Source organism: Amblyomma mixtum, chromosome 9 (genome assembly GCF_055824585.1).
Source record: "Amblyomma mixtum isolate Tamu chromosome 9, ASM5582458v1, whole genome shotgun sequence".
Taxonomy (NCBI): domain Eukaryota; kingdom Metazoa; phylum Arthropoda; class Arachnida; order Ixodida; family Ixodidae; genus Amblyomma; species Amblyomma mixtum.
This window is the reverse complement of record NC_143020.1, coordinates 111,735,598-111,762,848: the sequence shown is the minus strand read 5'-3', so window position 1 is coordinate 111,762,848 and position 27,251 is coordinate 111,735,598. Positions and strand designations below refer to the sequence as shown.

The window sequence follows — 27,251 nt, the reverse complement described above, 5'->3', positions numbered from 1 at the left end:
AGTGATTGTTGTAATTGTTTCTTCAGTTAGGTGCAGCTAAGCCTTTTATTCATTTCATAACACCTGCTTTGTCCAGCCGTAGTATTGTAGCATGAGGCATGAAAAAAAAATTGTGGGCAAAAACTATTCCTTAGCATGCTGCACAGGAAAATAATTGGTGTCCAATCAGTTGGGCTTTTTTTTTATTCACGTACAGGAGCAGCATTAGGCGACTGCCATGTTCAATTGGAACAGCAGTTCCAACTTGAACCAGTTGTCATTCATTCAGATTCCTTTGGAATCAGTCGGCAACACAGTTTATCTGATAAGGAGTCCATTTGAAACAATAATTCAATTTGAACCGGTTGTATTCCATTTAACCCTTTGGAACCGGTCGGACACCTGATTGGTCCCTCTGGCTTTTTTTTTTTGACCAGGCGCTGATGAAATAAAGGCAGAAACGGAGCACAAGCATAATTGGTGATTTAGAACTGGGGATAACTTGCAGAACAAAGCAATTTCGAGTTTAACACTGAGGCACGGTGTTACTATTTTTAGAGTTCCGCTCTTGCAGTGGTCTGTATCCTGTCTTGTTGTCTGTACAGTGTAACTAGCAACATCAGTAATAAAAAAAAGACCCACAAAAAAATTTATAAAAAATTGAGTTAGGTGTTGGTATGGGCTAAGCTGGATTTATCAAGCGAGGCTTAGGTGTGACCATGAAAAGGAAATGGGCAGAAGGTTTACACAGTGCAGTAGTATCATGGACGTCTCAAGAGATTCAAAGCCAGTTGCATGCTGGCACCACCTGGTGGCCAGAGAGGCAGTCCTCCTAGTTTGTCTCGCTTTACGCTTGTGCTGCTAAGTTTCACCGTTGGAACATATGATTAATGTCACTTCAAGCATGCGTGCACTCTTATTAGTGTGTCGGGCAGTTTGTTTAGCTCTCTCTCCCATAGCTGAGTGCAGTGTAGAGAATGTGCATTCTGTGCCACCAGATGTCACCGGGCACCATGTTTTTTATACAACATTGCTGGATAGCATGATTGTGCACGTGCCAGCCAGGCAGTCGAGAGTTTATGTTGTGACACAACCTGAAGGTGGGTTGGGTGATGGGAGCGGAGAAGTAATGGAAAGGAGACCAGATGTGTACCAGAACAAGACCAGTTTATTACCGACACAGTGGTGTTTTATATACTGGTAGATCATGGGATACGTAGGGTTATTAGACTAGAAAGTCACATGTGCCTCTCAACGGAAACTCACAATACAACGGTTTCCTCTTGGGTACATATAATGCTTCATGAGTGCTTGCTGCTCTGTATGGGTAAGGATACACCGGTAAGGCCAGAGGCTCTATGGCCAAGGTACAGGGTCGTCCAAAAGTTCCCAGGCCACAGGGTCTGCTTTAGAGCGCTATAGTTGGGCAGCTACGACACCCCTGGAGCCAAAAATCTCTGTAGAGGATAGTAGAAGTACTATTCTCACCTCTGAGAACCTTGATGTCTTTGATGCTATCGTAAGTGGCAGTATACGCCGCTTGAAAGCAGACCCTGTGGCCTGGGAACTTTTGACGGACCCTGTACCTTCCTCTGTGGCCAAGGATACCGCCGTATACAGGAAGGGCACTGCTCTGTATAGCCTGGGATACCACTATATGGGCAAGAGTACTGCTCTATATAAGTTGTAATACCACTTTGTATGGGCAAAGGATATCGCTCTGTATAGACTAGGATAACGCACTAGGCCGTTCATTGATTTTTTTAACTTGCCTTGTACTTTTGTTTTGTGCTTTTTATATTGTTTATTGTGCCCCTCCTGCCAGGGCCCTTCACTGGGCCTGCAGTATGCCCTAAATAAATAAATAAATGTGGGCAAGAATACCATTCTGTACAGGCAAGAATTCTGCGTTGTGCAAGAACGTGGCACATACAAGAAAATGTTGGCGGCTTAACAGCGGGAACCTTTTATTATTTAGCCTGCAAACAGAATCAGTGCAGGTTGACCTTTTGTATTCAGCAAACAAAGTGTGCAGGGCACGGCAGATCGGCAGCTTGCAGGAGAAAAAAAAAAAGCTGAATTGCAAGATGTGAAGCAGCTGCTGCCTAGAGGTTGCCTGGCTCGTTGAGCTGTGCCACTCGAAAAAAGAAAGAATGGACGTCAAGAAAGGAAAAAAGCAAATAAACGTAGACTGTTGCTGTATGCCGTTCCTTTGGCAAGCTGCTTCCTTGGCGTCCTCATCATTTGCGTTGCATTCGTACATTAAATGTGGCCTGAACTGTTGACATATCGAGCGACGGCGCTTGTTTACGTCGGCTTTGTTGCTTCGTGTGACACACTTCATCTGCTCCCAAACACTTAAATGTCGAGCAGGCAGTTTGTTATGTCAAGCCGCCGTATTGCCGTGTGTGTAGCTAAGTGGCTGCGATTACTGACAACGAACAAAGAGGCCACGACTGTTGACCATTACATGGATCTTCGTTTTTGAGTAGGGAGGGCAGATCTTGAGATGTATGCTGTTGTCTTTGAGAGCGCCTTTTGGCTATGCGTTTAGCACAAGCGAATACATTGGTTCGAGAGCTATTCCTGCTTTTTTTTTTTTTTAACCCAAGCTTTATTAAAATAAATTACATTCAGATGCACTTTGCTGCAAAGCTCTGCCCACATTCATGACTGCTATACACTCTTCCTCTGTGACAAGGCAGTAGTCCATTGTTAATGGTTTTGTCTTACCTGAACAAAGCTAATCAAGGAAAAATTATAAGCCCAAGAATTTTGATATATCTGACATTTTTAATAGACTGGAAGATTAACATTTAGTTGATTTCATTTACTGCTTCGATTTCTTAGCGGATTAATATAACGCCGAGCAGGCCATTGGTTGATGTTGTTAACTGCATTTTTTTTCGTCGTATCCTACTGTAATGACTTGTGTTTCAGACTTTTGTGCCGGCCATGATTATACAAAAGTATTTACTGTAGAACATTAAAGTTGTGAAGATGGCTGAGAATATATATATATATATATGTGTGTGTGTAGTTGAAAGCAACGGGATGAAAACTGCGTAAAAGTTACTGTTAGGATGCAGCTATGTCAATTGTGTAAGTGGATTTGGAACGGGAAGCATGGCATCTGGTCTTGTAAATATGCCCTATGCTGCTCTTGTGTTTTAAAAAGTATCATTGTTATTTGGTGACGCTAGAAGGGGCACAATGCCTGCTTGCTCTGGAAAGTAGAGGAGGATGTAGAGGAAGAAAAATAAGACTCTATACAATGAGATTTGAAGTATGAAATGCACAGGAAAACAAGGCACAAGGAACAAACAAATGGGAAGGGACGGACAGAAAATTGCTTCTGAACCTAACATGGGCAGCGGAAAAGTTGGCTGAGTGGGCATTGAAACTCCCTTGGACATCTTGCGGATGTTCAAGACGTCTTCAGGATGTCCACGGGACGTTCAGTCCCCATCGGGTTGGTTTACCACTTTCGATTTGATTAATTTGGTTTCTCCTCTGCTATGCGGAAGTGGACAGGCAGGAACCCAGGCGACATCGAGTGCAGCTGTAGAATGCCTGCTCTGATGCGTCTCTGCCGTGAGGAAGAATGCTGTATGAGAGATATCAACTTGACACATTGTTTTTCCACGATGTTAGGTGCAGTTTATGAGGCGTGTACATTGTCTGGCGCAAAAGGTGTACAAAAAAAGAAACCTTTTTTTTTATAGCTGTGTGCTTGAGTTGAGATCTACAGTAGTATTTTTGTTCGTATTAGTTTACTTATTTCTGTTTTTGTTGTGTGTTATTTTTGTGATTTTTTTTTCTTGCTAGATTTTGTTATGAAGCAGTCACACATTTGACAGTGCTTTCACACTGCTAGGCATCCCCTGTGTTTTGACGCTGAATGTTTTTCCCAAGATTGCAACATGTGCGATGCATCTCAGCCGAGTTGCTTGGCATTTTCCTTTGCGAAACGCCGCTACACAGACGCGAAACGCAAACCTTCCTGCTTGTTTTGCAAGATAAAAAGCTTTTGTGTTTGTAAAGGGTGTGTATGTCTCGCTGACACCACACTGTAGCTTTCATGCATTTGCTTTTTGTTAAGATTTTTGTAGTTATGTGTTCCTATATATGTTTTTAGAGTTTTTGGAACATGTTTACTGAATTAAGAAAATATTTTTTTGAATTAATCTCAGATAGGTTAAACATATCACGAGTATATTTTAAAAAATTTCAGAACTTTAGAATTCTCTGCAGGTTCCGCTCGCACACTGGAAACATAAAAATGCTCTTGAGGAGCCTTGTTCGACAATGGAAATTTGATAGGTGGCAGTAAAAAAAAGCTTTAATGCATATAGTAGCTACCATGGGGTGGGGTATTATTGACAGGTGTTCTGGGTTTATTTTTTAGTTTATTTGTTTTGTTTAAATTTTCATGAAAGTTTCTGCTTTTCTAGTTATCTGTGATTATCTGGTCTTATATTGAATTAATAGGGTATCGTTTTGCACTGGGCAGGCATCACTGCAAAGTTTCTGAGGTTGCTTGTATAATTATGATTCATGTACAAAGTAAAGAAACTAATTGAAAACTTAGAGGGAAGCTACTTCATAGCTGCGCAGTTCAGTTCGCACACTTGCAAGGAAAATTGGGTCCACGTGCATAGCTGACATTTCGCAGTGATTTTTTCACGAGCATTTTCATGCGCACGTCTCGCTTCATTTGCTGGTGGAGCGAACATCATCGATCATCTTCAACGAATGCAGTTTTGTGCCACTTGTTACAGGCAGTTCCATAAGTAAATAAGAAGCTGTCATACTGGCGTTTGCTTTTCCGTTGCCTCTGGTGTGCCCTTTTCCACTACCACGCAATGGCCCCTGTTTTGTATAGTGTGGCTGCATAATTATTTAGGAGCGGAAAAGTACTTCCATGCAGGACTCGCGACCTTTTTGTATTAAACTATTTTCATAGGGGCTCTTGTGTTACGACAGCGATTGTCTTGTTTTTTTAGACTGTAATCAAGTATATTGCCTATGATAATGCTTGGTGAAGCTAGGTGTTTGATGTCAGTAGGACATTGGGTTTGCTTCTTGTAATTTTTATTGCTATGGGAATGTGGAGGGCCGTTAAAGTGCTGTGGCTTAAAGCATAGCCATTAAAGTTCTACGCAGCTGCTTCAGCAGTTACCTTGCTGCAGATAGTATGTTTGGTAACAGTGGTGCTCAGGGGTGCATTTAAGGGTAATTATTTGGAAGTCGTGGTTCTGTTTGTGGGATCCATTTGAAACTTTTTTTCTTTAAAAGTTGCGTTTTTCATTTGCTTTCTTTTGAAAACTTCTCTGTTTCCGTCGCCCCCCCCCCCCCCCCCCCAACCTATTCTCGAATCCACCACTGCTTCAGTTACCATTGACAGTGCCCTTCTGACCTGGGGGGCAGTCACTCCAGACCGATACTTCTTTTCTGTGACATGGCCAGTGTGTCACACAAGAAAGTGGTTTAGTTTGGTTTATTGGGTTTAACGTCCCAAAGCAACTCAGGCTATGAGAGACAGTGTCCGGAAATTTCGACCACTTGGGGTTTTTTTTTAACGTGCACTGACATCGCACAGTACACGGGCCTCTAGAATTTCGCCTCCATTGAAATTCAACCGCCACGGCTGGGATCGAACTAGAGGGTGCAGGTTTTAGAGAGTTCATAAAACATGGTTGGCTGCAAAGCTGTTAACTGTAAATGGGCAGAAAGAAACATAAAGTGGCAAGGACAAATGCTGACTTATAATTGTAGTTTTAAAATCAAGCACACGTGGCTTAAGCACTGATTGCAACTGTGTTTTATCGCTTTTTTTCCGTCTTATTTTTGTGTGCGAAACATATTGGCTTATAATTCAGTGGCATATTTGGCTGCTGCCTTTGAGCGCAGCACTTTTGCCATTTTCATACTATTAGCACAAACCGGATGGAAGCGCAAGATTTTAAAAATGTGCTAATGAGGAACAAGTGAATGATAAAATGTACTGTGCTAGTTTAATTTGAATGGCATTAATATGTTATGATCTGCTGTTGCTGTTCTCCAGTCCGTAATATATGCCTCATTAGCATCAGTTGGTTTTACAAGTGTACTCTCGCTAATCTGTGCGGGCAGCAATTTTTACTGCCTTGTCGAAATCAACAGAAGAGATGGGCTTGGGAGGGGCATTTAATGTGAAGGTAAGATAACCGCTGGTCCTTAAGGGTAACGAAGTGGATTCCAAGAGAAGGCAAGCGTAGCAGGGGGCGGCAGAAAGTTAGGTGGGTGGATGAGATTAAGAAGTTTGCGGGAATACGGTGGCCGCAACTAGCGAAGGACAGGGTTAATTGGAGAGACATGGGAGAGGCTTTTGCCCTGTATTGGGCGTAGTCAGGCTGATGATGATGATGTCTGTTGGGCCCGTGATGCGGAGAGAAAGATATTTTTAAAGCGATTACCGAAGCAAATCCGCGTAGAGCTGTGCCTGTTAGCTGATTCGGTGGTGCCTTGTTCCAGGGATACACGGCAGCTGTGCGACGCACACATCTACCTGCGGTACCGTTCGTCATCACGCAAGCTCGCTATCATCTCCTCATCATTTGTGCACAATCACCAGAGCCAGGCTGGCAATGGCTGCTTCCACAGGAAGCAGTCTGTCACCGAGCGCATCGGGAAGCCGGTGAGTCGTCCGTTTCTCTGCTTGCAGCAGACGCCGTGCATGGCAGGCGCGTCCGAAGCTTCAACATTACTGGGTCAAGGGAATTGTAAGGGGGGAGTGTGTTACACACACAAACTTTCCATTCTGATTAACTCTGGAAATAAGTGAACATATGACACTGTGATTGTGGTGGGTATGCCAGCAGTAACAAAAATGTGCTAATTTTTCTGTTGCATTAGGGTGCGAGTGGTATGTTCTCCTGCATGTAATGCTACTGATATGTTTGCAGAAATGGACGTGCAACCGATATTCATTGGAGGAATGCTTTTTCAGGAGTATGCGTTGCTGTGACAAACACATGCGACAGACAGCGGCAGCTGGCTCCTCGTGGAACCAGATCGTGCCTGCGTCTCCCACGAGCGTAAGCTTTCAACCAGTAGCAGACTAATTTTCGCCACTCCCCAGAGGGCGCAGATCTTATGAAATAGGCAGGTTCCTGTCGGCTATCTTTAACTTAAAAGAGAAAGCACCAGCTGTCTGCCTTTTTCACAACTTCATCATCATCATCAGTGATGAAGAAGTTGTCAAAAATGCGGACAGCGGACAACTTGTGTGGCGCCATCTGGGGAGTGTGCAAGAATTTTTCTGCTACTTAGAGAACTGGTTGTAAACGGATGCGCATAGGTGACGGCAGGTGTGATCTGGTTCCAAGACGCGTCCACTGTGCCTGCAAATTGCCAGTTCTGCGCATGCTAACTAGAAGCCAGTGGTTTGTTTTCAAGCACCGGAGTGTGTGAGAGAGCAAATGAGAGGTGCGCATGCAGAGTAGCCGTGTGCGGAGTAGCCGTGGATTCTTAGGCTGGTACTTCACTCTGCCTGATCCGGTCGCGCATGTCATGCATGGCCTCAGGCCTGTTGCGACCCATGGTGTCGTTGTGTGTGTCCAAGTGTGTGCTTGTCTGTAAGTAGCCATCTACATAGCTCGAGAGTAAACCCTGTGGCTTGAAGACTTTTGGCCAAGGGTGTACTGTTGGGAAGAAGTCTCCAATGAGTGCACGGGCGGTAGCTGAAGATGGTAGCTTTGCTGTTTTAGCTAGTGGCTTGTGGGCCACGCTTGTGGCAGTGGAAGTCTAACCTGCATGCTGCAGTATGCGCTGGTCAAGTGAGAAGATCTTTGGCAAATGTGGCAACTACACGCCTACATCAGGTTTTGCACTTCCTGTAGACTTCTGTCCCTGAGGGTACATCACAGGGAATCTGGCAGCGTTTCTGTTCATATTTTGAAGTGGCAGTATGTCGCTTCTGATTTCATCTCGCGTCTTTTTAAGGCGAATGCAGTGGCTCATACTCGCGGGCACGACTCAGTCAGTCAGTCCGTTACACCTGAAGTGAGCGGCAAATAGCAACGCTCGGCGCTGCGGTTACGAACTCGCCAATAACAAAACTAGTCATGTCATGACTAACTAGTCTTTAACCAGTCATTAACTAATTAGTCATGTCTAACTAGTCATTAGCCAGTCGTCAACTAATTAGTGATAACTAGTTAGTCATTAGCCAATGATGGCTAGTTAGTCATGACTAGCCAATTTAAAGGGACACTGAGGAGAAATCGAAGTTGGCTTGTATCGACAGAATACCAGCTCCTGATTACAAAAACGCCACTCATACTGACAGCAAAGCTCTTGTAACGTAGAAAAGAGCAAGAACCAAAATACAGGTATCGCCGCCACAGGCCAAACTCGCAAGTACAAGCGTTGTGAGGTCATGGGACAAAGCAGTGTTGCTAGAACCAATGGTTCTAGCAACACTAGGACCCGAGAAGTCACAAATCACTGAGGCGCAGCCAATGGATGCGCAAATCTCCTTGACGTCGCCAGATGGCGCCACATGCCGGCAGCTACGCGCGCGCCTGAAGCATCGAGACCAATCAGCGCCTGGTCACCGGCGTTAGGCGGGCTCCCGGTATTCCGCTAGTGGTAACAAGGTACACGGTATGCTTCGAGAACGAGATCCATCGTAACGCTGGCAAAACGGCAGTGCAAACGTAAGCGAAGCGACTGTAGCGACGGCCGCAATAGCCTATAGATGCCTTCAACATGCTGCCGGCGGTAGCTTTCTTTTCGGCTGCTGCTAGGCCGCACTGCTGGCAGCCAGAAATCACGGAGTCTGCGTTACGTCATGTCACGTCATGTTTCACGTCACTTAGTCCTGTGTCGTCATAGGAGAATCCCAAGTTTGAATCAGAGCGGCGGTAAAAACTTTTTCAACTTCGAATCCAAATTTCTTAGAAATAAATTCATCTTTCGCTGCCGGCCAAGTGGCAACGAAGCCATGACATGCCGAACTATCGGATTTTGCTATAAAAAAAATATTGATAGTGCTCTCCTCACTGTCCCTTTAAGGCTTTCGCCTTGTGCACTTTAGATTGTCAAAGTGCCCCCTGAATTTTTTGTGCTGCGTTTGGCGCTGACGTGGCCCTGCCTCGAGCCCAAGCAGTGCCTAACCGCAGGCGGCTGCATGCTCTTTGCAGCGGGATGGCCGCCGCAAGTTTGTCCGGGCCGGCGACCGGATGGGCAAACTCACGCGCCCCATCCTGCCTGCGCCGCCTTTCGAGCACCTCGTCAAGGGCTCCAACGAACTCACCATCATCCCCCTGGGTGCTGGCGGCCTGGGCCACAGCGACCTGCCGCCTCCGCTCCTGCTTCACAATCACCACACCGAGGACCACGCCCTCTGTCCCCAGGCTCATCCTGCCCTGATGTCACCTGCGCAGCTGCTGCTTCCGCCGGCGCTCCGCTCGCCCGACAACAGCCTCATGCTGTTCCCCCGAGCACCGCTCAAGACGGACGTGCCGCTTGTGGATGGCTTCTGTCGCGACTCGGTCAAACGCCTCCGTGAAGATGCTGGCATGGTGGGTTTCTTACAAGTTGCTCACGTGGGGCATCGGGCCGGTTGGCGCTGCATATAACAAAGAGGTAGTTAAAAATTTTTCAGGGTCCTTTTCACGTCCTGTCAGATCCGTTTACGCCTGATAGCACTGATTAGAGGGTGATTAAAGGGAGGAGGAGAGGCATGCATGTTCAGTGCCTTGTGAAAAAGATGCATTCCATGGATGAGCTGATTTTGTTTGAGCGTTTTGCAGTACTTCAGGTAGATGGCAGCCCACATTCCATAGGGCAGTACTGGCAGGAGCAAAGTAAAGATGACATTGAGTTTCTTGGTGCACTTGGCATTTAGTTGTGAACAAAAAAAAAATCATCCATTTTTGGTCGGAATTCGGGATAATTGCATGGCACGGAATTGGTTAATCATGGTTTGATTGAAACAGTGCAGGGCCCAAGGCCAAAGAAGAGAGCAGAGGAAAGGAGGAAATGGACAACACAGCGCTGAAACAAAGCGCTCCTTTCCTCTGCTCTATTCTTTGGCCTTGGGCCTTGCACTGTTTCAATCATACCATGCATAACCAACTCGCCCATCAGTTCGTGCTTTCATGGTTAATCATGTCGGTGCTCGGTTGTGTTCTTGGCCACACTGGATGGAGTACAGGAACGGCGAGTCCATATTCATGCCAGAAAGGTACGTCACTCTCGCGGTCCCTCTTCATCTAGATGGACATGGGCCGCATCTTCGAGCCGGAGTGCATCCTGCAGTGCTACGAGGACGAGCACCACAGCAACAACAATGCCGGCAATGCCATGGACGACGCAGAGGATGACGACGACATGGCGGGCGACAGCGAGGAGGCCGAGTGCATGGCCACCGACCTCTCGGTCCGACCCCGCTGCAGCATCAACCAGGCGGAGATCGACTACAAGCCGTCAATCGGGCCCATCGTCACCACTCCGCCACCGGTGGAGGTGCCCGAGAACCTCTCCCTGGCCGCCATGAGAGCCGTGGCGAACGCCTCACGCGAGTACACCGTGACGTGGAAGGAGCTGGAGCCGCTCTTCCGCTTCTGCAGCCGCTGCGGGGCCCCCGTTGAGAAGACGCGCCACTCACTGCACAGCGTGTTGAGCGTCTCGGCCGTCTGCCAGAGGGGCCACGGTGTGTTCTGGACGTCGAGGTCGTGACCGTGCCTGCCTTGCCGCAGGGTGACGGGCCGGGGGCATGCAGCGGGACGCTCTGCTCTCGTGCAGCCCTCGGACGATCTGGGATCAAGGAGGCCTTCCTCTTACGGGCGAGAGTCGAAGGCCCCTTTCCAGCTGGTTTACCATTTGTTTTTGCCCCCCCCTTTTTGTGAGCTCCGTGCTCCCGTTCTGTACTGCCGGTGAATGCGGTGACCCATCGAATGCCTAAGGGGTGAAAATGTTGCAGGCGTGTGTGTTGGTATCTATAGAGAAACTGCTGAGGCATCCGCTAACACCTGGTGATTTTCTTTTTATTGTTAAAAAATGCTGGTGCCCACTTACGCCGCTTTTTTTTTTTTAAGTGTTCATGGTTTGGCCCTGAAGTGTTTCTCCTACGTCCCCCGCTGGTTTTTGCTTATTTTCGCCCCCTGGGCATATGTTGGGTCACCCTACTAATTGTCCAACAAGGTTGAGGGTGAGAACAGGCCAGGTTGTGGCCATAACCTGTGTGTTCAAGGCCAGGGCTTCATTGGCTGGCCGAAGGATGGAAAGTCCATCTGTTTGTGGCATTCGTTTCTCCCTTTATTTTTTGTTTTTCTTTTTTTTTTTCAATGCAACAAGAGCTAACTCTCTGAGAGAGAGCTCTGGACTCTGCGTTTCGCATTCTGCCACTGCTGTTGTGGTCGCGCGGCTAATTCTAAGAAGTTTAACTCGAACTTTGGAAGGTCAAAGGTCAGTTGGTGCATTGGACCAAGAGAGTCAAGGCCTTCTGGGAGTTGAAAGTCACTTGTCTGCCCCCTCCCATTATTTTTTCTCCAGGGAGTTGAGGATGAACTTTTCTTTGCATGTGGATATGTGTGTGGCCCATCTGGATGGGCGTGGTGGCTATAAATAAGGTCATGTTCAAGGTCGTGTTCAAGGTCAAGGTTGGCCTTTTGGAGTCATGGTCAGTGTGTTGCTTGTATATGTGTCGGTGTTAACGTTTGTGGGCATCCCATTGTTAGTTCGTGTATCTGTGAAGTGGGCCCTGGTAAAGAGGAATTGTGTTGTGCCAATGGAAGGTTATGAGGGAGCGGCCATTTTGTGGCGTGCCACGGACTGTGTGACCTTTGAACTTGTGGTTGTGTTCAGATCGCGAAATGACTCGTCGTCTTTGTTTTCATGCCCTGATGGGAGACTTAGGCCGGACTTGTGCCTCGTGTGTAAAGGTCAGTTCAGTGCTCACTTCTGCCTTGGAGAGTTTTTTTTCATTTAGTTTTTTTTGGCAGTTCTAAAAGTTACCAAACTTCGTTGAGAAGGGAGTGGGCTTGTTAATCCATGGTGCTGTTTTGAGCAAGAGAAAAGTTGGGCTTTCACGAGCACGGTTCATCACAGAGAGCTTTTTCGGTGCATTTATGACATACAGAGAGTTGTTAGTAGCCTCATTTGCTCAGTTAGAGCAAAGCAGAATGTCTTAAACACACGAGAAAGACATAATCCAGCTTTTGGAGTGCCGCTTGCATTTCATCCACATTTGACTACTGCTCATTGGTGTGTAGAGTCATTGCCATGCTTGAGATTGATTGATCACTGAGAGTTCTTTTCTATATTGCAATAAAGAAAGGGTTGTGCGGGGCTGAATTTGAGAAAGCAAGTAGCATTGGTTGTTGGTCTTGGAAGCAGCTTGTGAAGTCTGACGAGGCGTTCGCATGACGTTTCAAGCTTTGTTGGGTTGACAAATGGCCTTAACGTAACCAGTGCCTTTGATTTCTGACTGCTAGGTTTACCTGGGGGAAAAAAAAGACCACGTTGCCTTGGCTATGCACTTAGCCGCTAACAAAGTGCCAAAAGATCAGTTGCTGGGAAAGGGCTCGACAGCATCTTTTTGGTGCGTAGCTTGAATTGGATGTCATTAAGGTAGCAAATGCCTCAGGCATTTCAGGAAATTGTGGCTGGCTTTTCACGAGTGTAACTTCTCAAGTGATTATGGAGTGAACATGTTTTGCATGCCATCTCTGGGAGTTAAGTGCAGATCGGACTTTTCTGTGACGACGATGTCTGTGTGTAGTTTTCAGCATGTGGAGCCTGTATTTGTGTTGACCATTGGTAGACTGCAGTGATGTGAAGATTTTTCTCACCACATACTTCTGAGCTGTGGCATTGACCTGCTTGAGTGTGGAAACCCTTTCTAAAGAATTTCTTTCATTCTGAATTCAGTAAAATTTTGAGCATTTAGATGAAGAGATGGGAAAGATAGAAAGGCTCTCTCGAACCGTGCTCGTGACCTTTCTAAGGAAGCGCGCAGCTTGCGAACGTGGCCAACTAGAATGGGATATGTCTAAGCGTCTGGTTTTGTGCCTTCTGCTTGCTTGGTTTTGAGATGATGAAATAGCCCAGCTTTAAGAAACAGAGTGCAGTTGAAGTGCAGTTGAAGCATTCTGCTTGTTCTTGCGGAAAATGCCGTGAGACCACGGCATGGAACCAAAAAACAGCGAACCAGATTTTTATGACGTCCGTCAGACTTTGTGTTAGCAGCAGTGAATTTTGAAAAAAAAAAAAATTTTTTTACTAGAGCAAATAGTGACGGCGTGCTGCATTTGACACTTTTCACGAAATGCACAAGTGTTGCCATTATTTGGCGCAGCTGTTTCTTTGCGGAACAACCTTTTTGTTTTTTTGCCGGCATTTCTTTTACGCCATCAGTTTTTATCTTGTTTTAATTTTGCTTCTTGCGTTTGATACCTCAGTTCTCATCTCGTCAGGCCCTCCCTCGCAGAGAGAGCATTCTCGCTTGTTTCCATATTCATACGTGCATCGTGATTCTCGCTTTTATATCAGACGTTGCTGGTCATGCGGAGACTCCGAAGTCTACTGTGGTCATTTGCTTGATACGGGTTTTTTACACACAATGCATGTAAATTTGCAGAGATGGATGCAGCGGGTGCCGGCACGCTCTGTCTTTCATTTTTGTACGAAAGGCTCGGTACGCAGCGTTCACTGAAATTCGAGCTTCCGACGGTGGAGCGGGGCAAATTTCGTGGCGGAATTGTGAATCTGGTTAGTTTCTCGCTCTGTGCGATCGACGCGATTTACACGTGCGACATTGCCACGCGGGCTTCTGCAGCGTGCGCCTGGTTTACGCGGTCATGCTTGTACAGTACCACATGTTCTGATTTTAAGCTTTATTCGGTTGTGCCCGTTTCGGTTCCCATTTGGCTTGCTGTGAACCTAGCCTCATTCTGGTGACATTTTGTCCGTTAAGCCATTGGGTGTCAGTTTTCCAGCGGAATGCGTGACTTTGTTATGTCAGCATTGAGTGGCATTACTTTGGGGCAATGCATAGCTAGCCAGTCGCTGCTAATGCAGCCGGTGTGAAGAGCGAGTTCATTTTGCCCTCATTAAAGTATAGAAACTGCTGCTGCGAATTCAGCTGCATGGCTTGATGGCCCTTAGAGGTGTTGATGTGGCTTTTGTAGATTGACGCTTCCTTTCACTTGATATGCTAGTAGTTTTTGCTATTTAGGTTGAATGTCAGTGACGAAAAATGAAGCTAGAGGAGTAACGGGCTTAGTTTCTCTGCCTGGAAATTTGCAGTCAGTCTGCAGTCAGACTGCAGAAATTTGCAGTCTGCCTGGAAATTTGCATGTGTTGGCTCCTGTTCTGTGTGCATTTTCACAAAATGAAAGACAAGTCGTGCACGAAGCCAGAAAAAAAAAAAAATAGCGCTGCGGGTAGCTCTGATAGCGTAGCATGCGTGGAAACATGCGCAGGTCATATCTAATTTATAACTTGTTTCGTTTCAGAGTTTTATCGAAGGCAAAGTTGGTGCGGGGTAAATTTGTTTTTTGTCTTGTCTTTCCCCCCGTTTCAGACGGCGCGATTTGTCTGTACCTTTCGAACATGTTACAAGCTTTAAGAGAACACGTAAAATGAGCAGCTGAGTTCAGCAAAAGCACAAAATGACATCGCATCCATTTGCATTTTGTTTGTATCACCTGCCATGAATTGTTGCTTCCCCGGCGTCAGACGCTTTGTGTGATGGAAGCGAAAAATCGTGTTTGACTCTCTCTTCGAGGCTCTCCAAGACTTTGAGCATGCGACTATCTTTTGGGCACAAGTAAAGACGCAACCGGCGAGAGGAGAGCGGGAAAATAAAAACAATGAGGACCTCTCCGTTGTGCTTTGGTGGCGAACACGCGTCATCATATCTGTTGGCATTACTAGTGTTTGTTTGTTAGTTATGTTTATTTACCCCATTAACTTGTCCCCTTCTCGCACAGCCCTTACGGGTTGCACGTTTTGTACAGGCATCACAGCATTTAACCATTACGGCACGCTCATTCAAAGTACGTGTAGAGATGTATCTATAGAAGCATGCATACATACCCCTTGTGTTGTCTCGGCGAAGTAACATTCGGCGATGGCGGCGAGAATTTGGCGGGTACGGTGACGGAGGCCGTGTTGAAATTCGCGTTTGGTCATTGTTATTGTGTTTGTTGTTGTCTTGTGTTTCGCTCTTGACTACATGCCCATGTGTGTGTCCAGGAGACGACTGACGTACCTGAGGGCGTAGCCCCTCTTCGTGGAGAGGGCATGCTCTTGCAAAGTTATTTGGTTTGCGTTGGGACGATACATCATTGCTGCAGGAATTCTTGTAGGTTGGCCACGGGTCTTTTTTTTTTTTTTCTGTGTTGCCTTAGATTTGGGACAACACTTAGCATCGCTTGTCACCACACTCTTGGTTTTTGGCACTCGGGACCAGTATTCTGAAATGCCCACTAAGTGAAAGTGACGAAATAGATGCTTGAACCGGAAGCATTTTTGTGCTTGAAAAAACTGTTTACGCCGCCGTCTCGCGATGCATTACTTGTGCAGAAGCTTGCAGAGCTTTTAAATTAAACACAGCCCCATTATTTTGTTAGAGACCCGCTGCTGTGGCTCAGTGGTTACGGTGCTCGACTGCTGACCCGAAAGACGCGGGTTCGATCCCGGCTGCGGTGGCTGAATTTCGATGAAGGCGAAATTCTAGAGGCTCATGTACCGTGTGATGTCAGGGCACGATAAAGAACCCCAGGTGGTCGAAATTTCCGGAGCCCTCCACTACGGCGTCTCTCATAGCCTTAGTCGCTTTGGGACGTTAAACCCCATAAACCAAACCGAACCGGAAGCATTTTTGTGCTTGAAAAAACTGTTTACGCCGCCGTCTCGCGATGCATTACTTGTGCAGAAGCTTGCAGAGCTTTTAAATTAAACACAGCCCCATTATTTTGTTAGAGACCCGCTGCTGTGGCTCAGTGGTTACAGTGCTCGACTGCTGACCCGAAAGACGCGGCTTCGATCCCGACTGCGGTGGCTGAATTTCGATGAAGGCGAAATTCTAGAGGCTCATGTACCGTGCGATGTCAGGGCACGATAAAGAACCCCAGGTGGTCGAAATTTCCGGAGCCCTCCACTACGGCGTCTCTCATAGCCTTAGTCGCTTTGGGACGTTAAACCCCATAAACCAAACCGAACCGGAAGCATTTTTGTGCTTGAAAAAACTGTTTACGCCGCCGTCTCGCGATGCATTACTTGTGCAGAAGCTTGCAGAGCTTTTAAATTAAACACAGCCCCATTATTTTGTTAGAGACCCGCTGCTGTGGCTCAGTGGTTACAGTGCTCGACTGCTGACCCGAAAGACGCGGGTTCGATCCCGGCCGCGGTGGCTGAATTTCGATGAAGGCGAAATTCTAGAGGCTCATGTACCGTGCGATGTCAGGGCACGATAAAGAACCCCAGGTGGTCGAAATTTCCGGAGCCCTCCACTACGGCGTCTCTCATAGCCTTAGTCGCTTTGGGACGTTACACCCCATAAACCAAACCAAACCGAACCGGAAGCATTTTTGTGCTTGAAAAAACTGTTTACGCCGCCGTCTCGCGATGCATTACTTGTGCAGAAGCTTGCAGAGCTTTTAAATTAAACACAGCCCCATAATTTTGTTAGAGACCCGCTGCTGTGGCTCAGTGGTTACAGTGCTCGACTGCTGACCCGAAAGACGCGGCTTCGATCCCGGCTGCGGTGGCTGAATTTCGATGAAGGCGAAATTCTAGAGGCTCATGTACCGTGCGATGTCAGGGCACGATAAAGAACCCCAGGTGGTCGAAATTTCCGGAGCCCTCCACTACGGCGTCTCTCATAGCCTTAGTCGCTTTGGGACGTTAAACCCCATAAGCCAAACCAAACCAAACCGAACCGGAAGCATTTTTGTGCTTGAAAAAACTGTTTACGCCGCTGTCTCGCGATGCATTACTTGTGCAGAAGCTTGCAGAGCTTTTAAATTAAACACAGCCCCATTATTTTGTTAGAGACCCGCTGCTGTGGCTCAGTGGTTACAGTGCTCAACTGCTGACCCGAAAGACGCGGGTTCGATCCCGGCTGCGGTGGCTGAATTTCGATGCAGGCGAAATTCTAGAGGCTCATGTACCGTGCGATGTCAGGGCACGATAAAGAACCCCAGGTGGTCGAAATTTCCGGAGCCCTTCATTACGTTGTCCCTCATCACCTGAGTTGCTTTGGGACAATAAACCCCTATAAACCAAACCATAAAGCAATCTGTTCTCAGATGCACTGATATAACTTGTAAGCATTTATAACATAGCACAGATTTGATAAGGATAATTTTGCTCAACAATTGTTGAAATTATTGGTGCAATGATAAGCGTAGTTTCTGCTGAGATGAGATAACAGGAAAGACAGGTCAGCTGTCCTGATGCAGCCGTTACCTTTGCATTGGGGCTGTGACCAATCGGCGCAGACAGAAGTGGACATGGTCACTTGGTGGACATTCCCAGAGTATCGGTCCAGAGGACTTCGGAGGCATTTCGACGTGGCATTGTCTTGGTCTTGCGGGTATTATTGTAGTGAGCGAAGCAGCACAGATGGGGGCACTCGTGGAGCAAAAGAAAGAGTGGCAGTTATTCTCTGTTCAGGGCTTAATCTGTGGTTCTGCATACGCATTATCTGATCTGGGGAAGGGTGAGCAGTGCGCCAACAAACATTGCTAAGAGGTTATTACTTTACTACAAGTTCAGTGAACACTTCTACCACAGTGGTAGCCAATGTGGTAGCCACAGTGGTAGCCGTCTTCCGGGCATTTTATAAAAAAAAAAAATACAGGAATGCAGAAATTTACTTCAGTTGTTTTCATCGTAGGCATAGTTCAAAGAAAAGCTTTTATTGTTCGGTGATTTGAATAGCTTGCGAGGCATGTCCAGAGGTATCTTTCACTGAGCTTGACTGCAGTGTAAATTTGCCGTTGTGTACTAGTGTATTAGTGAAAGCCATTGTTTGATGTTAAATTAACCCACCGCAGTGGCTCATTTGTGGCTGTGGCATTGAGTTGCTGAGCACAAAGTTGCGAATTTGATCCTGTTTTTTTTTTTTTGGAGATGAGATGCAAAAACGCCTGTATGCCAGTGCATGCAAAGGCCCCCAGGTAGTCAAAATTAGTTGAAAGCATTTTACTTTGTCATGCCTGATATTGTGCAGTGTTGTTTTCATGAAGCAATCAATCAAATTGATTAACTGAAACAGTCACCAAGTCAGTGAAGTTAAATATTGAGCTGTTGCAGGGAGTTGTATACCAGTGCATGCAAAAGACCCCCAGGTAGTCAAAATTAGTTGAAAGCATTTTACTGTGTCATGCCTGATATTGCACACTGTTGTTTTCATAAAGGAATCAATCAATCAAATTGATTAGTTGAAACCGTCAGTAAGTCAATGACGTTAAATATTGAGCTGTTGCAGGGAGTTGTAGCTGTCAAACACGTCATCTTCTTGCAGAACCATGCATCTACCCCCTCCCCCAACTAACTCTAACGTGTTTTTTAAAAAAAAGACAAAAAGAAAAAAGACAAGTGGCCAACCTACATTACAAAATGGAATGACGAAACCAGTTGGCACGTTGTTTAAAACTGTTGACATTTTTTCTAGGGCATTGTTTACTCAGGCGTGCCATCGAGTGGCCGTCGTTGAAATGATTTTAGGTCCTGTTAAAATAAAACAAAAAAAGAGATGCACATTTTATGCTATAGCCGTATTTTACCACATGCTCTAACAGTGCACCCCCAGTACACGGGGCTGCCTTTTTAACATCGCCGAGTTGCGAGCAGTGTACAAGTTTGTGTACTGTAGAAGATCATAGTTTATGACAATCGTGTCAGGTGTTATTAGTCACGGGTTTTCAAGGGAGTTGACGGATTTTTTTTCTCCGTTTGTTTCGCATTGTTTTGTTCTCATTGCAGTGTGCAGTGTGTTTCGCGTTTGTGGTGTCACATGCACATTACTAACCCGTGTGTAATTTTTAGCATTGTTCGAGCACAGTTTTCACTTTACAGATGCGTAGTGTATGCTGTTCTTTTTTTTTTTTTTCACATGTCTCTCGTCACAGAACACATATTTGTAGCAATTTTAGTCGCGTCGCTACGCTGTATGCGACAGTTTAGTTTTACAGATATAGAATGTATTATCTTTTGCACGTTGCTTTTTACGATTGAAATGAATTGCAAGCGAAGACACATTTTTGCACTTCGTCAGAGGTCACTTCCTCGTTCAGCATCTGTTGTCTTTGTGAAATTTGAGACTTTGTATCAGTTTTCCGCTCACGGAGACACTTATGCGTAATTGAAATCACGGGAGGTGTGTAAATTTTGCTGAAATTCTCAATTGCTGCACATATTGCAAATTGTGGATTTAAGAAAATCAGTGCAGTTTTCTCTGTGAGCCTTAATATTCAGAATGGGGACTGCAAAATGTCACACTCGAGTTTTTCATTTGGAGCAGCCTTTTATCGAAAATGTGCTGATACGCTGTATTGACAGTGAGAAGCTGTTGAACAGGCAGGGACCTGACAAGTGTGCTTTTGTAGAGTTTTAGATTACCGGTTTGCCCAAGTGGTTGGTAATTGGTTACTGGCAAAGCCAAAACCGTCTTTTGTAGCACTTTTCTTCGTCAGTGCTTGACACACTCGTCTCCGGTATGTTGTGGACATCTTGCTGATTTTTATGTGCTTAACGCGTGAGTGTTTTGCATTACCACTGCCTGTGACTTCACGTAAAGTTGTGTAAAAGAGAGAAAAACGGAATGCTCAGAGCTACATTTAGCCAACTCCATACATGCTCTCCACACCGTGTCTTAATTGCTGCTAAGGTGCGAAACCAAAATGCCTAGGGTAGGAAAAGCTTGTTGCATTGAATAGATGAAGTTGAAGAAAAAGTCACGCTGCAAAAGGCAAGTACTTGCATTCGGAGTCAGTCAGCCCGGGAAGAAATGAAAAGCATTCGTTGAGGTAAACATAATGCCACGGTGGGGGAGAATCTTTTTCCCTCACTTTGAAAGCTGGTGTCCGTCAATCAACTTACGGACATTCAGTCCGTAAGTTGGTGATTGTCGGTGATTGTTGGTGATTGCCGCAATTTGAGCTGGACTCGCTGGAGATTCTAAAATGCTTGCTGCCTCGTGTGAAGTGGTCGTGCCGGGCTTCCTCGATTTATTTTTTAAAACTTTTACGAAAATGGCAGGAAAGCTCTCGTTTTTCACACACACCCAGATCATCAGAAAAACATGCTCAGTGCGAGTCTTTTGCATTTTGTGTGAATTGAAGTGTTTGCGTGTGTTTGCCAAGTCAGTGTTATTATTACACAGTCTAGCACGTTCAGTACTCTGAGCTCTGAAGACACTCGAGGCCCACTTGTACAGATAATTCTTGTGTGTATGTGTGTGGGTGTGCGCACGCACACGTGTAAATGTTGACGTTAAAGCGCTTTACTGGTAACATGTGTATACTCATCGCTCAAGTCTGCGCACATTTCAATCCCGAGAAGTCCCCATAGCCATTAAATCACTCCATGGGCTTATTATCGTCTCCTGAAAAGTGACTCGCAGAGATGTTTAATGCTAAGAGCAATGTACTAGCACGGCTACTGATGCTAAGCGTAGCAAATGCACAGCTGCATTTGTGACAGTTGAAATATGATACGTTAACACATGCCGACATTGAAGGAGTCCTTGAAGCACTCTGACTCTTCGAGTCTTTCACCATCCATTTTGGCTGCTGTTGTTTCAGGGTTACATTTTCTGTGCTCTTAAAGAAAGACGATGTCACGGGGCCATCACTTTGTGCAAGACAACAGGACAGATCTGCTGTCTTGAGCACGTCATTTAAAAATTCGCACAAGCTCGACTGAGTGCGTGCTGAGTCGAAGAAAAGAGCCGGTTTTGAGAAGGGAAGGAGTTCACCCTTTGTCTCAGTGAGGTGGCTCATGGACTTGCATTCTGAGAAGTATGTGTAAACCCTTGGACAGCGAAAAATGGGTGAAGATCCAAACATTATCACATTGCAAGCATTGTTGGTTTGATATTGGACCTATTCCGCTGACGGAAAAGGGAAGTTTTTGGAATGAGAGAGAGTTCTTCAGGGCTCCTTTAAAGCTTGCTTTCACTAACTGTTATGAGGCAAGGTGTCGACACCTACAGTGAAAAATAAAAAGTAACAATAATGAAATGGCACTTTTCTCAGTGATTTTTGAAAAGGCTTTCTGTGCCGATCAGATCGGCGCTTCGACTGATGCACGATGCATTCTCGAAGCACCTGTGCTTTCGTGAACGGTGGGGAGCCAAACTTTGCATTGCGGTGTGTTTTCGTATCCCGACACCCTCTTCACAGTCCACTGAATGCTTTGCGCACGGCTGGAAACATTGTTACGTGGTTCGATATTAACAGAGTATTGCTTTTAGTTGCTTATTAACCGCGCACAACGAGGAGGATGTTGAAAGGAGCTCTGGCTTTACTTACACACTATGTAGCCACATTTTAGCGCACATCATTACCTCTGTCATGGCTTTCTCATTGTCGCATAGTCAAAAGTACAGAAGAGAGTGGTGGGCATTAATCGCACTTTCCTTTCTCTGCTGATGTATATACCAGAAAAAAAAAAATAACGAAGTTGCCAAGATAGTACTGCATTGTGGGTAGCCGACACCCAGCTTTGAGAAGTGGGTCATGAGGCAAAAAAATTTGTATAGTGACATGCAAGTCTGTTTAAGAAATTCTGCCATGTGATTTGTTGCTTGTGACATTTTAATCTGGACAGTCGAACATGTTCAAATCAAAACTAATATTATTGTTATAGTGTGTGGCGCTGGGAAGATTTCTGGCGCATTAATTGCTTCTTAAAGATTTATTAAAATAAGGTCTTAAAAATTGCGAGCCTGTTGTATTCTCCCAGGCACCATGTGTAATGTGGCAGTAAACATTGACACCAAGTCGTCAAAAACATGTCCGTTTCTGGCAAGGGCAGATGCTGCAGTGACCATCATTTGATGTGTGCACCTGCTAATTGCTGGTGTTTGGTCAGCTTTGTGGAGCAGGTGTTTTGGTGGCGATAACGAGTCCTGCTTTGCCTAAACTGTCAAGTTCGTGCAGGACACTGTGATTCAGCCGAGTTTATTTGAGGTGCACGTGTTTGTGAAAAAAAATTGATGTACAACCATTTAACCATCTTCTTAGCGATCTAATTTAGTATAACTGTTTTGGGCAGGTTTTTCCGGTTTGTACAAGTTGCTTGGGAGTTAGTGAGAGTTACATTCATGCTACCATTTCTGGCACACATCTTGTGAAACCTCCGCAGGCCATTTGCTGCGCTTCAAGCGTGTTTAGGATCTTTAAAGTTCACAAGTACCGTATTTTCCGGTGTACAAGACGCACCCGCCATATATGCAGGGTGTCATTGAAAAAATTGGTATATAAGACGCACCCCCATTTACCCAGTTAGGCTAGTGAGGCTTAATTAAACATGCTTATGCGACCATCGCAAAATGCACCGTACATGTGAGAAGTTCTTGAGCAACGCTAAGTGATCGAAAAATGCAACACTCACGCCATACCAGCCCACGTTTTAGCACAAAAGAAAAAAAAGCGAAATAACTCTATGTCCATAACAATTTATTTTTACATAAAACCTTCAAAGTCTTCATCTTCGGATGCCCTATCGAAAAGGCAACGCCTCTGAAGCATTCTCTTCGCACTACGTACTTGCAATGGGTGACTAAAAAAAACATCGGCTTCTCTTGGCTTGTCTTGACAATGGCGAGAAGCGCGACTGTCGCTATCTTTTGTCATTTCACATTACCTTTGCTTGGGGCCTCCGAAACGGCCGCGTGTTTAAGATCCCGGAAGTGGTCAACCCCGCTGTTTCATGATAAAGTTCACCTAAAAAAGTTGCGCACTGCGGTCCCCGTATTGAAGTATTAACCATGTTACAACCGCGTTATTGGTAGCTATATTTTTTCGGTGGAAAAAGCTTGAACATGAACCTGAGTAATTTCTGAACTCGCAAAAAAAAAACGGAAAATTCGCATATAAGACCCACCCTTGTATAGGACGCACCAGCAAGATTTTTGAAAAAAAAAAGCGCGTCTTATACACCGGAAAATACGGTATGCGTGCTTCTAAAGTATAAAGTGCAGGTCGGATTGAGTGGCTGGCGATGGTGGTGTGATGAAAATGACTGCGGAATTTATTGATTAGTTTTGAATAGAGCTAGAGCATTGCGTAACTGAATTAGTTGGAAGCCTAAATTATCTTATTTAAAAATACGCCCACTTACTAAAGGGAAAAGGTGAAAAATTGCACTGTGTAAGTTGTGGAAGTAGGTTTCTATTTTTTAAGCATTCAAAAATGCCTTACAGTGAATTACTGTTCATTGGAATTATAGGTACACCTTATGGTACCAGCTTGATTGCATACATTGTATCCTTCCAGAGAAAAGTTTGTTCAGCCTGTTAGCAGTCATGCTCGCTTTGGTTTTTCACTAACCCCTTGCAACTTGTACAAGCAGGCAAATGTTTGTGGAGCACATACCATCATTCCAACTGAGCTTGTTATAAGTAGGAAAACACTGGATTCAGTGTAAACTGTTGATGTTTGCGGTTGTCCAGTGTGTATATAGAGGGTCCTGGTGTTGGTGGTTGATGTCATTGCTCTAGATCATGGTTTGTGCCATGTTCGACTTGAACCGTGTGATGTTCGGCTTGATCCGTGTGATGTTCAGCTTGATCCATGCCATGCTCGACTTGATTTGTGTCATGTTCAGCTTGAGCGGGGTCATGTTCGACGTGCTCCATGTCATGTTCGACTTGAGCAGTGTCATGTTTGAGGTGTTGTGCAGGACTCCGGAAAAGACCGACGTGTGCTCACTGTTTCATAATGCTCACTGGTTGGATTGTTGTCCGGAGCGCAGCTTGGTCGTTTGGGGTTGTTGGTTTGTGAACATTTCTTCAACATGCATTGTCAATCTTTCAATTGGTGTGGTGATCACTAGACCATTGCCAGTCTGTCGTGTCCTGTGGGAGTTGTTGCTTCTGAATGGCTGTTCATTGTCCTGTATGTCTTGCAGTTTCAAACTGAAAGTCACCGCGGTATTGTTCGTGGAGTGGTGTGCTACGTATAACCACCTGCTGTGTGGTTGTGCGAGCCATGTTTGTTCAATTATTGGAACACATAATGTTCCAAGTTTTGTGGTGCCCGGTGCCCACATAACTGTGCTGGTTCCACCGGTGTGCCAGTGTTGTGGTTAAAAAAAAATTTGTGAACTTCCTATGAAAAGGGACACCTTGCTTAAAAATTTTTGTCCATGCTCTTGCCATTTCGGAAGCAAAATTGTGGCCACCACTAAAATGGACGTGCAGCTAATTTTTCGAATAGATTTTGTTTGTTTGCTACATGATAGCTTGTAGATGCTGCTCATTACTGGCAGTATCACAGTAAGCTCACCAAGGATTAATTGACTTGTGGATGATTCATAAACGTATCTAATAAGTGCACGTTAAAAGTGACTGGAAGAGGTTCAACACTAGACAGTTCTGCATGTCCCTTGCTAGCCACACCCTAAGTGAGGGCAGAGGTAATGCCATATTTGTCAAAGGCGCACCAATTCTATTAAATTGTACTTACTTGTATAATGCTACCTTCCATTGCACCACACACATACAAAAAAAAAAATCATGAAATTTTTATTTGTAAACGTTTCAAGTGAAGATGTTGCCATGTTTTGGTATTGCCGACTGTGGAGAGAAACCTGGTTGCTGGAATTTTGAAACTGAAGCTAAAGTCGTCTAACGTTTGCGAGAGAAGCACTAGGTCTTGAATTGAATGCTCACTCAAAGCTGCTGGGATTGAGCACGACATGCATAGAGTTTTGCGCACTGCATTGCAAAATCTGTTGCGGAAAGAGGCATCTGGCATAAATGACAAAAATGCATTGCTCTTGTACATAGCTTTTCACCCTTACACCACACACTACCATGACAGCTGTAAATGGGACTCAACCCTACTAGCTTGAAGCCTCTCGTGCATGTAACACAGTTAATTGACTGTTATGGCTGGGACATGCTAGGACCCTATCGCTGACAGTGCGTAGTTGAGGCCAACAGGCACGAAAGTCTGTGCCCCTATCTCAATGTCAGCCAGACAACCCAGTTTCAGCGCACAAAATCTTCTTCAGGTACCCTCAAATTACATCACAAGTATAGTAAGTTTCATACATAGAAGGCAACGCTGCCAAAGGTAGCTCACCTGTTCGTGCGCACCTGTGTACTGTGCGATGTCAGTGCACGTTAAAGAACCCCAGGTGGTCGAAATTTCCGGAGCCCTCCACTACGGCGTCCCTCATTGCCTGAGTCGCTTTGGGACGTTAAACCCTATAAACCAAACCACTAAATCCGTGCCCAGAAAGTAGTTTGCCATAAAACTAAAGTGAACACGAGCATATTTCATTGCGATGAACTTAAAGTGCCGTGGCTGGCAGTTTATGGACTTTGTTTTACCTCTTACCACAGTTTCGCCCTGCAACTCGTCGAGACTTCGAGAAGCAAGAATTAAATGTGGCAGAATGATACGTGGTTGGTAGGGCTAATCGCTTTTACTCAGTCTGCGTCCGAAAAGTAGTTCACACACAATGAAAACTGTAGCCAGAGAGTTTCGAACACTGAGCACCTCGTAGCTTCGACCGTGATAGTCAGTGCTGCCACTTCGGTTTATAGCGTTCCTTGTTCTCGTCCAAACGCTCACCACAGTTTCAAGAGGAAGGAACATAGAGTTTCTTACTATTACCTAGAGGGAAAGCTGGCAAGCCGTCTATGGGAGTTTGCATGGAGACCCCACGTGACCACCTCAGCCACCATGGGCGCTCAAAGCATCATGGGGCGGTGAGCTACTTGTTGCGGAACTGTTAACTTTTGGCCAAAAAATAATAAAAAAATAAAGCTGCTTGATAGCTACAAACGTCCTAACATTCAATATCTTGTCTAATGATTGCAACAAACGAGCAGAAAAGCATTTAAGTGCAAAGTTTGCCTAAAATAAGACATGACTAGCTTTCCTATTGGCCAAGTGATGAACACTAAAAAAACTAATATTTCATAATTAACAGGCGCACTTTTAAAAGTAAATATGTTTTCAGAAAAAATGTTGTTGTTTAGATACTTTAAGAGGTTTTTTAATGGCATTTCGGAAGAGTAAAACCTTTTATTGGCGTCGTGTGTCGTCACGTCTTCACTACTATGGCTTTTGCACACTGCGTTCGCGGGAAAGTCGTCTGCGCACACACGAACTACGTTTTCGGAATGAAACGCCTTAGTACTGCCACTCTGTGTTCCCGAAAAACTACGACTGTTCCGCAACAAGTAGCTCACCGCCCCATGATGCTTTGAGCGTCCATGTTGGCTGAAGTGCAGCGCCGCCAGCTTTCCCTCTAGGTAGTAGTAAGAAACTCTATGGGAAGGAATGATACGTGGCGGAGTAATACGGTTTCTCGGACGCACTACTTTCACAGCCTCCACAGTGTTGCCTGCTATGTATGAAAGTGAGTATAAACGGGCATCTACAGGGGTCCTATTGCAAGCAAGCGATGTGACTGGCACTGAAAATAGAGGTGTTTTGCAAGTGATGCACGCAGCTAGAATAAAGTAACCACCTTGAGAAGTACATGCTTGCTTGCCACGAAACTGCGGTGCATTTGTGAGAGTTTGTCGACAGTAGAGCCACTTGTGCTGCACTGACGAGCGTGAAAAAGTGTCCTGGCACGTCCCGGCCTCGTTGGTTTTGTTCTGAAATTGCCTGCGCAGTGTTCTCTTCTAATGCCAAATACTCATCGGTGACTAAACCCATCTGCCTATCATTTGACTTCTGCGACGTACTCGAAGTGTTTTTCTTAACCCTGCATTAACTGGAGGAGTGGAGAAAGTGTTACTGTCATACCATCATCCTTTTCCTGCTGTCGCCAAAAGGAAAAAAAAAAATGAATGCGTGAACCGCTAGGAAATGCAATAAAAGGAAAAAAGGAATCTCAAGTTTTGAAGTTGTCTGCTTGTGGTTTCTTTTCTCACTGTGAAGGAGTGGGGGGACCGAATTTTTTGGCGCGTTTCTTTTCTTCAGGATGATGTGTGTATGTCACCATGTGGAATTCGCCTGCGCCCTGCAAATAATTCATAACTAATATTTTTCTCCCGTATAGTTAGTTTCAACAAGCGA

The 27,251-nt window shown here is 45.4% G+C and overlaps 1 protein-coding gene across 1 annotated transcript in view; it reads left to right on the top strand.

Annotated features, from left to right (window-relative positions):
• LOC149330745 (uncharacterized) overlaps nucleotides 1–27,078 on the top strand; it is a 41,347-nt gene extending 14,269 nt beyond the window's left edge. The window contains exons 2-4 of the mRNA XM_089561399.1: nucleotides 6,496–6,658; nucleotides 9,168–9,548; nucleotides 10,246–27,078. Coding sequence (XP_089417525.1) covers nucleotides 6,496–6,658; nucleotides 9,168–9,548; nucleotides 10,246–10,707 — 1,006 coding nt within the window. The 3' untranslated portion in view covers nucleotides 10,708–27,078. The remainder of the gene's footprint in view (nucleotides 1–6,495; nucleotides 6,659–9,167; nucleotides 9,549–10,245) is intronic.
• Nucleotides 27,079–27,251: the final 173 nt, after the last annotated feature.